General features: G+C 38.6%; 1 protein-coding gene across 3 annotated transcripts in view; it reads left to right on the top strand.

Annotated features, from left to right (window-relative positions):
- The window catches only part of LOC147463833 (uncharacterized protein C16C9.01c-like), an 88,830-nt gene extending 86,680 nt beyond the window's left edge, over positions 1 to 2,150 (top strand). For 2 of the 3 annotated variants that reach the window (XM_086529618.1, XM_086529626.1), the window contains exons 8-10: positions 27 to 70; positions 1,334 to 1,566; positions 1,646 to 2,150. In XM_086529618.1, coding sequence (XP_086385744.1) covers positions 27 to 70; positions 1,334 to 1,566; positions 1,646 to 1,758 — 390 coding nt within the window. In that variant the 3' untranslated portion in view covers positions 1,759 to 2,150. The remainder of the gene's footprint in view (positions 1 to 26; positions 71 to 1,333; positions 1,567 to 1,645) is intronic. The other variant, XM_086529622.1, reaches the window with a different exon arrangement.
- Positions 2,151 to 13,750: the final 11,600 nt, after the last annotated feature.

Genomic DNA, 13,750 nt, shown 5'->3' with positions numbered 1-13,750 from the left:
TAAAAGTGTGAGTGATGGTGTTGCAGGTCGTGTCTTTGAGACGAGGATCCCTTGGATGCATTGTCCACAGGCAAGGTTAACATTCTTAACTACTGTTCCTTAGCTTTTGGGGTCCAGTGTGTGTGTGTGTGCGCGCCTTTTCTTGGAGGTGGTCAAAAGGAGTAAACGTGGTTCTGTAAAAACCACAGGAAATAGTAATGTTTCGTGTTCACTTACAAGGAAAACTTTGGGAGAAGAATTTATAAGTGCAACTACTTATTGATGCTGTCTAGTTATGTCTCAAGGGTTTTCTCAGTTTCAAGTGGTGATATAGAAACCACCCAAGCCATCCTCTCCTTGCATTTTGCCTGCACAGTGCTGGGGGCAGTTTGCTTACCTACCTCATCTGCTTCCTTCTTCACCACTACCTATCCATGCTGCTCGAACCTGCTTGGTGTTCCCTTACCATGCTGCCATGTCTGCTCCCTGCCTTGTCTCTGGATGTAGCTATCTACAAACGCAGCCGTGCGATGGCAAGCCGCCCCACCTACATCTGAGTGCTTCCCACATGTTGTGTTATGTGTCCATCTATAGCCCACACGTGCTCTCTTGCACCACCCTTAGTCCTTGCAGTGCGCTGTTGGTTCTCTAATGGTTTCCTTCGGTAGAGCTCTTGGTGATGTTAGCTGTATCTTCTCTATCATTCTCTTCATTGACTGCTCCCTCCCTTCTGTTTTCCCATAGCCTTTGCTTTCAGATGGTACCAGTTAAAGGTTATTCATGGAGAAACACAGTACTTCCAACAGATTCTCAACAGCCTTCAGGGTCATTAATAGTTAACAGAGAAACATGGGATTCCACAAGTCTGTTTGAAAACTGCATTATCTATAATTGGCATGCTTATGATAGATTCTCAACAACCTTTGGGTCATTAGTGGAGAAACATGGGATTCCATAAATCTGTTTGAATACTTCATCATCTATATTTTACCTACTTCAAACCATACTTGCCCCATATACAAATACTACGCGTTGCAGTATAGTTATGATACATTGGGACAAAGAAATGTAAAATACAGAAGAGTAGATAAAATTTGTCGATAAATTTTTTTGTGCTTGCATGGTGCAATTCTTGTAAGATAGAAAAAGTGTCAAGGGTTCAAAAGCCCTAAAAGGGTGTGCCCTAATAGTGCTCCAACTGAGCAAATATTCAATTTCTTTCCAGTCCATAGCACAAGCATCTGTATATGCCAAATTGACTACATAGTAAGGGGCATTCATACAATTGACGTTGTACGACTATATTTGATGTACTTGCTAAGCTTAAGAAAATGGAATTTTCATGAACTTTCAGGGCTGACACTGGAGAAACATGGGATATACCAGCATTTCATACCATTATGACTGCAAAGACTCTGAATGAGAAGTCGGGTGAGGGTGGCGTAACACACAAGAAATCTTTTGATTGCCGTGTAGTTGACCCAACCGGTTGCGGAAATACGTTTTGTGGAGGTTTTGCAGCTGGCTGGTGGAAAACCAGAGATTTGCTCACATCTGGCCTTTGGGGGAGCGTTTCAGCAAGCTTCAGTAAGTTTTGGAGTGAATTTCTAACTGCATGGAATGGTTTGGATGCCCAAAGTTTTAAAAGGGGTCTTCTTGTTTTTAGTGATTGAGCATGAAGGGGTGCCACCACCACCAATACAGAAGTGGAGGTCAGAAGTGCAAATGCGCTTGCAGATGTTGAAACCGTTTGCAAGGCAGTTGCGGCTCGATGAATGACTCTGCTTTACACAGAGGATGTGCTTCTTGTATGGATTGAAAAACTGAAAAACTGTTTTTCTCTCTCTTGCTTTTTGCTTTTCCCCGAGAAGCGCTTGCTTTTGCTCATTTCCAAAACGCGCTTGCCTTTTGCTTTTCCCTGAAAAAGCACTTGCTTTTGTGCTCTTGTTTTCTGAGTTTGTTTTTCTCACTCCTTATTTTGCCGATTTGCCTGAAAGTGACCTAACAGAATATTTGTTGAAGTTAGACAGGCATCTTCGGATGAAGGCCATTGAGAAAGTTTGAATTTTACTGCTTACAAATGCTAACATTCATTGAAATTTTGCTGTATTTTGGGCCTCACATTCAAAAAAGCTTATATCTAGTCCAAAAACACAGTCCGTGTGACATTACCATTGCGTGTGACATTAACAGTCCGTGTTTGTTCCTTCTCCAGAATTAATTAATGTAGATTATTTATCAGGTTAGCAGGTGAGAAAAAATTGTTGATCAGTGTTTGTTTCAGCACTTCATTAAAGTCTTAAGAACATCTTTGTGTACAGTTAATTTGTAAAAGGAGTATACTCAAGACTGCCAAAATTGATTCAGATGTCATCTTCTCAGACTTTTTTTACATGAATGATATTCAAATCCAAACTGGAAAAACCATCATTTCTTAAAGAAGAAGGGCAATTCTATCCATTTGAAATTGCCTCGTGAATCTACATTGTATATAGATCTAATATGTAGTGGACTCCCTCTGGCAAATCTTTCTCACTTTGCATTTATTTGTAGAAAGCATTTGTTTGTTTTTTCTTTATATCATGCCTGTCCTCTGCTTGAAATTGCCGTAAGTCATCAATGCTCATGATGTTGCTGCTGTTTATACTCTGGTAAAGGGTTGTTCAAATCTGCCACTTCATTGAATAACCCTAAATCTATGCGAAGTCCTGATATTTTACAACCACTCTGTTTTTCATTGAAGAGTTATCATTGCCATAGCCATTGTCAACTTCAAATTTCTCAAGTATGTCATTATCCAAGGTTCCCTAGAATGTACTAACCAGACCAGCACCAATTTTATGGGGATTACATGAAGGTGGGAGAGGTGACACTACGACACAACGCTGCCCCAATTCTATGGTAAGAGGGCATGGAACCACACTTACATGCAGTTGTTTGTTAGATGGACACAAATGGCCAACACTCAACCAAAAAACCGACAACATTGTGATTGATATAAAGTTGGGCAAGATGCATGGCAGGGTACAAAATCCCCCATATGTTAGGGCAACCTATTACTCAATGAACTCTTCCTTTCATCATTTTGTAAAATCATGGCTTCATTGTTTCTTCTCACCGTCTCATTAATTTTGACCATCCTAGCCTTGTGCTTGTTGGTTGAATCTTCACCTCAAACACCCCCCCCCCCCCCCCCCCCCCCCCCAAAAAAAAAAAAAAACCATCAACATGTTATGGCCCCTACAAGAAGCATATTTATGAGCTCCCAAAAAAAATTCCTTTGTTTGAGAAGCAATTTGTTCTTTCAAGCCCTTCATAGAATAATTTTCCACCTGTACCGGGGTAGTAGTTTTGGTGACCAAAACACCAATCCTATAAACTCTTTGTAATCTCAAGTGGAGGAATTTAGCTCTCCTTATTGGTTGATAATGCAATAAAAAATGCCATTTTTGAATAGCTGTAGGTGAAGAAAGAACCATACCAACCTTGGCAACCATGCATCAATGTGACTAATATGAATCACAGAGGGATTAAATGCTTCTCTTAGAAGATGTAATTCAGCCAGTCGTCCACTATCAATCAAAATGTTACATGAGCGCAATAGTGAAGGAAAGTGCTCATTGATGGATGAGGGGGCCTCGGCAGATCATCTTGTCCATGATCAGGGCAGCAAAGCCGATCATGATGAGACGATCGATCCAACACTCGATGTAGGTGTTGAAGGGTCCCCAACGGTGGGCGTCGGTGGACTCGCCTTTTGCGGATGGGATGATGGACGCCAAAGTAAAGAGTTGTACCACTACCGCGAACCAACGCAGTCCCAATGTGGCTAGGTTGAAGAGCTGCTCCATAACATTGAGGCCCATCAGTTTCTCCATTGCCAGAGCCCACATAAAGCCCACCATGGCCTACCACATCGTTGATGAGATGAGATCAACAACACTAAAATATTGATTGCATGTCTGACGATCAAGAATGGGTACTCACCATGCAGCCGTTGATGGTCTTCGGCGTGGCACCATCAACTGCAAAGAAGTTGTCGAGCAAGTGGTCGCCTGTTTCTGGTTAGCGGTCTAGCTCCAGTCGCTCGCGGCCATGGCAGGCTGCTCGGAGGTGGCCTCGGCTTGGTGGCGCTCGATGTCGGCGCAACTTAGCTCTTGCTTGGTGCTGCGATCGATATGATAATACAAAGGCTTTGCTCCAATGTATACTTTGACATCACAAATAAATTGCTTATATGTGGCAGTGGTTGAGACCAATGGAGATAGGCAACATTTGTTGGCAAGCGAAAAACTCAAACTTAGTTATTGAAGAAGAAAAGTAGGCAACAAATAAACCTTTTGAGCAAGCATGTGGAAGTTGATCTCAAGAATATTAAGTCTTCAATGCATCTTTAGTGAGCACAAAATTTTTTTATAAAGCAAATGTAAACTCTTACAATCAGTTTGGTTCACAATAAATATTCTATGAGATTGGATATAATGCGATCAATATGCTTTGCATTCCTAGCCAATAAGGAGGATAAAACTCTATACAATCCATAATGATAGATTGAACTAACTATAGATGTACATGTAGTGGCCATGTAGAAAGCTTCCAATCATTGATTTTGCATTCAAGACGATGCAAAACCTCTTTTTCCAATGAGACATCCCAATGAATGGGGTAACCAAGATGCCGAACTAATTGCCAGGTCATAGATGTGCCATAATGAAATATTGACAAAGATACAACTTTGCAAAATTGATATGTAAACCAACAACAATACCATACAATGGCAACACATACATAATTATTTGTGCATCCAAAGGTGAATTTGGTGGAGAAAATCATGAATAATATGTGTATTGGTCACAAAACATGATCCATTCAGCAAAGGCCTCGTAAACTACCTTGTCTAGAGAGCTTATCCATATTACAATAGAGGATGTGTTGCAATGGCATAAAGCAGCACACTAAGCGGACAAGCTTAGCACATGAAGCATCCCAAATTCCAAGATTTTAAAAGCTCCGAACTAACAATGCATCACGATGTCCTACCTTCATAAAGCCAATAGATATCATCACAAAGTTTAGGCCCAAAACCCAATCTGGCATGGAAGCAATAAATTCTAATGAGTTGTATCAAAAGCCTTAGCAATGTCCACTTACATGATTAAACATTAACGAACCTTGAGATCATCCTGGAATCCATGAAATAATCCATATTGAGACTATCCCAACCCTATGATTTTCATTATCCAAACCACGAGAAGTATTGCATTCAAATTATGTTTCTATAAATGAATTTTCTAAATCTTGAGCTTTACAAGGAAAACAAAAGAGCCAATTTTGCAAGAAATACATCACTGCATGTTGGGCTTCTGAGGTAGGTAGTAAAGGAGAATCATACAAATCTTAATAATAAGAGAAATTGATGCCAACCGCTTCTTGCTCAAGGCTTGTCCATGTATTGCCATGAATTTTGATACATGTAATACATTACATTTGTCTAGAAGCATAAAAATGATTTAGATGAGCAACCCTCGTCTAACAAGGACTTACAATGAGCCCAAATGGACCATATGTCAAAATACAGAAGTCCTTAGTGGAAATACAAAATTTTGTACCCATAATATTTACGTTCTTTCTGTGTCAAGGATCCAAGATGATTAAGTGCGATGTAAATTTGAACTGAATGTTTGGGAGCAGCCACTATTTCATCAAGGTAACTCAAACATCATTTACCATACTTATGTTTGATCATTTGCATACAAGAAACAAAGGCGCGCAAAGCAAAATTAGGGTCCTCTTAAATTTGTAAGAGCATGCACACATGAATGAACCATCGCAACAAAACAATGATGATGTAGATAACTATTTTTTATATGAAGCAATCGTTCATGGGGCACCGGGAGATCATGATGATTAGTAGAGCAAAGACACTATGAATGGATAATCCATACCCAATAAGTGTAGGTAGTATATCGATGTGCATTTCATGAATACCATCAATCTAGGTGAGAAAAATAAACACATAGTGAGCTATGATAAAATGTAGAACCCAAAAAAATATCCATAAATGTCACCCAAAGATCTATCACTTGTAAAATCAATAGGAAACAATTTCAATTCATACATTTCTATGTTGACATGTGCGATCAATACAAGGAATTGTCAGTGCGAGCAGGGGAGTTACTCAAATCACTAGTTAGAAAAGCATTAGTTACCCAATGATATTCCCTCAAAGAACTCAACAACTGAGCGATGCGAATATTGAGAGACGTGCATACTTGCAGATTGATAAATTTCTCCCTTAATTAGACATTGTACTACTATGCAATATCCATGAGGATCATTGTAAGAAATACATGTTTGAAATTAATTGTGTATCATGGAAACATCTTATAAAAGGTACCTTGAATAACATTTAAAATTTGATATCTTGAAAATGTACCACTTTGACCAGCATACAAATGATAGTTATGTTCTTAGACACACACTATATAAGGTTGAATTACATTTATAAATCTCCAAAACCAACTTAATTTTGCAGACCTTGAATATCAAAACTAAAGCATTTAAGAGGTATGTACGTAATGAAAGGTAGAAAAAGGGGAGCCAAAATGAAGAATCCATATGCAAAGAAATTGGGTTTCCTCCATCTCACTTGGGATGCTCAAGGTCACAGTGTACAATAGATGCATTTGCATTACCAAGAACCTTCTTTAATTGATATAGCCCAAGTAGTTTCCACACCAACAAGATCTAAAATGGAGCTGGATTGCCCATTAGTAGTACAAAGGTAGTTTGATTATGAGTGAAGATTGTATGTGACTTTATAGCAAAAGAACGTTTGGGCTATTTTCAACCCTCTTTACTTCCTTTGACCTCCTCTTTAGCGAGAGGAGGAGGAGGTGATGGAATTGTTGGTGCTTTACTTATACCTTATGATCTTGAGAAACATCTCCAAAAGCAACCTGTTTGCTTTTTGACACGGTTGTGAATGGGATGGCACAGGTGTTTATAGGGGGGCATGGGTTTAGCAGGAGTTTTTAAGGAAATTATGAAAACATGTGTCCAAATTTCTTACAACCATGCATCAGTAAATACTCACCATTTCAAATCAAAGTAATCAGGCTTCATCAACAAATACTCCCCATTTTAAATCAAAATAATCAAGCCTCATAAAGACTCCATCAACATGAACCATTATGGAAGGAAGAGGGGAAATATCTATATTCCATAATTTAAAAAATCTATTTGCATTGTCATTAGGGTAGGGCATACAAATTACATTTCCCAAGCTAGAAGCAATTTGCAACAAGGTAGGGTGCAATAAACAACGTCACCTCAACCCATATTGGGCATGTATAACAAATTACATTGGTAATCATGAAAGAAATCATGGCTGTGAGCATAAAACCTCATAATATCTATTTGCATTGTCATTAGGGTAGGGCATACAAATTACATTTCCCAAGCTAGAAGCGATTTGCAACAAGGTAGGGTGCAATAAACAACGTCACCTCAACCCATATTGGGCATGTATAACAAATCACATTGGTAATCATGAAAGAAATCATGGCTGTGAGCATAAAACCTCATAATATCCACAATCATTATAATATACACAATCTATATCACTTGGTTCCACATGCATATTGAGCCACTTGCTCACATCATTTGCATTGGGAATTTCACTAGAGAAGAGCATACTATTAACTTTCTTTGTGAATTGTTGTACTCACGACACAATATCAGGTACAATAATTGTGACTACATGTTTTATTCTAGAGGAGCCTTATGAGACTTTTCCCAAGCATGTTGAATTTCAAAAAATCCCCAAGCATAACATTAAAATGGTGCAAGAATCCGCATTCTTTGGATAGTGAATTTTTTGTTTGACATGCATGCGCTTTGGTTCCACAGTTGCAGAGCAAACCCAATGCTCTAAATCTGAATTATGCATGACTTGTGTGGAGGTAGAAGATGAATCCATAGAGCCTTGAAATTTAGAGCTTTCAAAAGCAAGAAAGTATGCATGTGCTCTCTCTCTCTCTCTCTCTCTCTCTCTCTCTCTCTCTCTCTCTCTCTCTCTCTCTCTCTCTCTCTCTCTCTCTCACACACACACACACACACACACACACACACACACACACACACATTTTGTCATACCACATAAACAGTACACAAGCTCAACTATGGGGGGTGAATAAACTAAATATTTATCAATAAATGAAAACAAAATGAAGGCTTTAAAATAAAATTACGAGTCTTCAATGGAACAACGTGTAAGTGGTTTAATGTTGGGTGGGAGGGAGAGAAGACATTTGAATTGTCTCCATACACACGTGCACACACATTTAGTTCCTCATCTTTGTCTACATTCACTCTCAAAGAGATAATGCAGTCAATTGTTAGCCTTCTCTAGTTAGCATAAGATAGAATACTCAAAGGACTTCTTTAACCTCTCTCACATTTTTGCTCAGTTTACAATCCCCCCCACCCACCCCCCAAGGGAGAGGATTAAGGGTAGTGTGCTTTGGGCCAGTGATATGAGAAGCTTAGGATTAGGGAAATGAATGCTCCTCCTAGCCATCCCTATCTATTGTTATAGGCAAGCCCTCACACTGGTTCCCCACTGGGTCATTGCCTGCCCTTGGTCTCACATTACTCTCCCCTTGGAGAAGCATTTTTGTCGAAAACATATTTTCTTAAGAACACTAATGTATTCCCAAGTGGAACTTTTTTTAAGTCTATCTTTCCACTTAACCAATGCTTGGCAATGCACATAACGACGAGAATGTAAATCATGATAGTCAAGAATGCGCTCAGGTTCATGGGGCTATGTGGGAGGTTGAATGAAATCAACCAAAACCTATTGGTCAATTACATTGTAGTTCCTATGTAAGCATTTAGTAAATAGCTTACATGAAAAATTGGATGAATATGAGAGTACGCATGTAAAGAAAAATTGTAGATCATATCTCGAACTCGCTTCAGTATTTTGAAGGGGCCACAATATCTAGGAGATAACTTAGGTGCATGACCATTTTTTAGACTTTTTGGATGCTTTGGAACACATAAGAATACCTCTTCACCTTATGTGAAAATGACTTGCTGGCATTTTTCATCAGCATATTTCTTGTACTTGTCATATGCTTGTCGAACATTGTGACAAGGAATTTTTAGCATATCCCATATGCTCTTGTATAATGACCTTGACTTGACTTGACCATGGTAATTGATGACCTAGGTTAAAAACCATGCGTACTCATGAAGAGACTAAACCAAGTTGTAACATGATTTGCTCTATCATAAGAAAATTCCAAACACTGAGATAATCTTCCCAATGGGATTGCTTTTTGCTAACGTATGCTCAAAGCATATCCTCTAGTACTTGGTTAACTCGTTTAGTTTGACCATCTGTCTTGGGATAATCTGCCGTATTGAGATTTGAGATGTGTTCCCAACCATTTAAAGAAACCTTTCCAAAAGTGATTGTCAAACTTGAGGTCATGATCACTCACAATATTGCTAGGCAATCCATATAATCTATATATATTATCAATAAATAACTTGGCTGACTTTGGATTTTTAATACAGTACTTGGTTGGAATAAAATTATAGAGTTTAGTCAACCTATCTACAATCACCTAGACCGAGTCATTACCTCGTATAGTGGTTGGTAGACCCACATTCAAATCCATAGAGATACTCTCCCATTTACCATTAGATTTTCCAAAGGATGTAAGAGACCTCCTGTCCTCATGTGCTCTGCTTTGTTGACATTTTTGGCAATGTAAGATGTACTTTTGAACATACCCATGTAATCTTGGCTAGTAAAATTGTCATTATATGAGCGCATAAGTCTTCTTTATGCTTGGGTGCTCTGTACTTGGACTGTTATAAACATTCATAAAGAATTTGGTACAGAATGTACTCATCCCGTCAGTCACAAAATCTTCCCTGTGTAAAGTAGGTACCCATAGTCAAGTTCCATGAAAAAAGAGAGTTGATTTCAGGCATTCGACTGAGAGAATCAACTACTACATTGTATCATCCTTTACGATATGGGAGCTTAGGGCCATACTCTTGAAGAATCTCAGCTCAATTGGCCTTTTGATCCTTCCCATTTGATAGCTATGTAAACGATTTTTTTTATACTTTCATGGTCAAACTCTATTTCAAATTGAGTACTATACATATGATGTTGCCGCTTTTTCATAGCATACACTCTTGCATATATCTCTCTTTCATATGCATAATAATTTTGCTATGTAGAAGTAAGTTTCTTGCTTTCAAATGCAATTACCATTTCCTCTTGGAGAAGAACTGCTCCAATAGCTTGATTGCTGGCATATGTCTCCAGCACAAAACGTTCATTGGGTCCACAATAGCTAATATGGGTCCAGTAGCTAGAGCTACCTTAAGTGCATCAAAACTTTGTTGTTCATCCTCTCCCCAATGAAATGTTTTGCCCTTGGCTTTCAATTGGTACATCATAGGAACAACAATTCATGCATAGTTTTTAACAAACCTATGACAAAAACTTACAGATACTAAGAAAATTTGAAGCTGTTTCCAATTTTTAGGAGGAGGCCATTTACGGCTTGCAACAAAAATTATATGCCCCAAATAGTGAATTTCGATCTTCAAAAATGGCACTTGGATTCTTTAGCATATAATTTGTGTTGCCAAGGAAGATCAAACACCTGCTTCATGTGCTGTAAGTGCTCTTCCTCAAATGCATTGTAGACTAGAATGTCATCAAGAAAAACAATGGTAAACTTTCTCAAATACAATTTTAGAGCGGCATAAAAGTATATGGCATATTGGTTAAACCAAAAGGCATAAAAGTATATGGCATATTGGTTAAACCAAAAGGCACAACCAAAAATTCATAATGTCCAAACCTTGTTGGGAAACCAGTTTTAGGTATATCCACAAGTCTAATTCTTACTCGACAATACCCTAACCACATATCTATTTTTGGTGGCGACAAATACTTATTCTTAATACTAATTGTGTTAAGACCAAAATAGTCTACTCACATTTGGAAAACCAATTTTAGGTATATCCACAAGTCTAATTCTTACTTGATGATACCCTAACCACATATCTATTTTTGAAAAAATATGGGCATGTGTGAGTTTAAATTCATCCACCCGTGCGTTACAAAGGATACTTATTCTTAATAGTATTCGTGTGTTAAGACCACAATAGTTTATGCACATGTGCATCCTACCATGTCTTTTCTTCACCAATAGAATGGAAGAAGCCCGTGGTGAGGAATTAGATTGAATAAACCCATGATTGATGTAGTTAGTAAGCTGACGTTCCACCTCAATAGCTTCAGAGGGACTCAATCTATAAGACAATTTACTAACGTGCGTACTACCTACATCCAAAAATCTATGCAGTGTTGCACAAAATGTATCGATGGTAACCCAAGCAATAAATCATGTGGAAAGAATCTTTGTATTCAATTAAGAACTATTTGTTAAACATTTTCTTGTTGTGGTGATGGAGAATCAATAAGAGAATTAGAAGAGGAAAGAGAATCATGTGGCGTTGAGGAACCTTTAACCATAAAGAACGGTGAAGGGTCCCGAACGGTGGGCATCCATAGACTCGTCATTGGCGGATGGGATGATGGACGCCAAAGTAAAGAGTTGTACCACTACTGTGAACTAGAGCAATCCCGATGTGGCCAAGTTGAAGAGCTGCTCCATAACATTGAGGCCCGTCAATTTCTCCATTGCCAGAGCCACACAAAGCCCACCATGGCCTGCCACATAGTTGATGAGATGAGATCAACAACAACACTAAAATATTGAGTGCATGTCTAGCGATCGAGAATGGGTACTCACCGTGCAGTCGTTGATGGTCTCTGGCGCAGCACCATCAACTGCAAAGAGGCTGACGAGCGAGCGGTCGCCTGCTTCTGGTCAGCGGTCCAGCGCTACGGTCATGGCCATGGCATCATGGACGCGGGGTGAGTGCCCACCTCCGATTGCTGCTCGGGGTGGCCTCGGCTTGGTGGTGCTCAATGTCGGTGCGGCTCACCTCCTGCTTGGTGTTGCAGTCGATATGATAGTATAAAGGCTTTGCTCCAATGTATACTTTGACATCACAAATTAATTGCTTATATGTGGTAGTGGTTGAGACCAATGGAGATAGGCAACATTTGGTGGCACAAAAACTCAAACTTAGTTATTGAAGAAGAAATTTAGGCAACAAAAAACCTTTTGAGCAAGCATGTGGAAGTTGATCTCAAGAATATTAATTTTGCCATGCATCTTAGTGAGCACGCAAAATTTTTATAAAGAAAATGTAACAATCATTTTGGTTCAGAATAAATATTCTATGACCTTGGATATAATGCGATCAATATGCTTTGCATCCCAAGCCAATAATGGAAGATAAAACTGTATACAATCCAAAATGATAGATTGAACTAACTATAGATGTACATGTAGTGGCCATGTAGAAAGCTTCCAATCATTGATTTTGCATTCAAGACGATGCAAAACCTCTTTTTCCAATGAGACATCCCAATGAATGGGGTAACCAAGATGCCGAACTAATTGCCAGGTCATAGATGTGCCATAATGAAATATTGACAAAAGATACGACTTTGCAAAATTGATATGTAAACCAACAACAATACCATATAGTGGCAACACATGCATAATTGTTTGTGCATCCAAAGGTGAATTCGGTGGAGAAAATAATGAATAATATGTGTATTGTTCACAAAACATGATCCATTCAGCAATGGCCTCGTAAACTACCTTGCCTAGAGAGTTTATCCATATTACCAATAGAGGATGTGTTGCAATGGCATAAAGCAGCACACTAAGCGAACAAGCTTAGCACACAAATCATCCCAAATTCCAAGATTTTGAAAGCTCCGAACTAACAATCCATCACAATGTCCTACCTTCATAAAGCCAATAGATCTCATCACAAAGTTTAGGCCCAAAACCCAATCTTGGGATGGAAGCAATAAAATTCTAATGAGTTGTATCAAAAGCCTTAGCAATGTCCACTTACATGATTAAACATGTTTCCTCCTCTATTCTACATATTCAATCCCCATGTAAACATTTGCAATACCTAAAATTTATTGTCTAGGTACAAAACCATATCGAGCAAAATGTAGACCGAATAAAGGTGGTCTTTGAAATGATCAACTAACATTTTAATCACCAATTTTCAAACAAGTGACATAAGTGAGTTCGATCTCCCATCACCCAGTGTCTCACACAATTGTTTCTTCAACTGCAGTTTCAACAAGCATTCTTGAAGTAAGAAGTGTTCCATGCTGCTAACATTGATCAATGATGTGAAATAAACGAACCTTGAGATCATCCTGGAATCCATGAAATAATCCAAGGTGAGACCATCCCAACCCTATGATTTTTATTCTCCAAACCATGAGAAGTACTGCATTCAAATTATGTTTCTATAAATGAATTTTCTAAATCTTGAGCTTTACAAGGAAAACAGAAGAGCTGATTTTTGCAAGAAATACATCACTGCATGTTGGGATTCTGAGGTAGGTGGTAAAGGAGAATCATACAAATCCTAACAATAAGAGAAATCGATGTCAACCGCTTCTTGCTGAAGGTTTTTCCATGTATCGCCATGAATTTTGATACATGTAATACATTACATTTGTCTAGAAGCATTGATTCCCTTAAAAATGATTTAGATGAGCAACCCTCATCTAACAAGGACTTACAATGAGCCCAAATGGACGATTTGTCAAAATACACAAGTC

This window comes from Adiantum capillus-veneris, chromosome 2, assembly GCF_014529385.1.
Source record: "Adiantum capillus-veneris isolate H3 chromosome 2, ASM1452938v2, whole genome shotgun sequence".
Classification (NCBI taxonomy): Eukaryota; Viridiplantae; Streptophyta; class Polypodiopsida; order Polypodiales; family Pteridaceae; genus Adiantum; species Adiantum capillus-veneris.
Note: the sequence above shows the minus strand (reverse complement) of the source record. Positions and strands in the feature narration are given on the sequence as shown.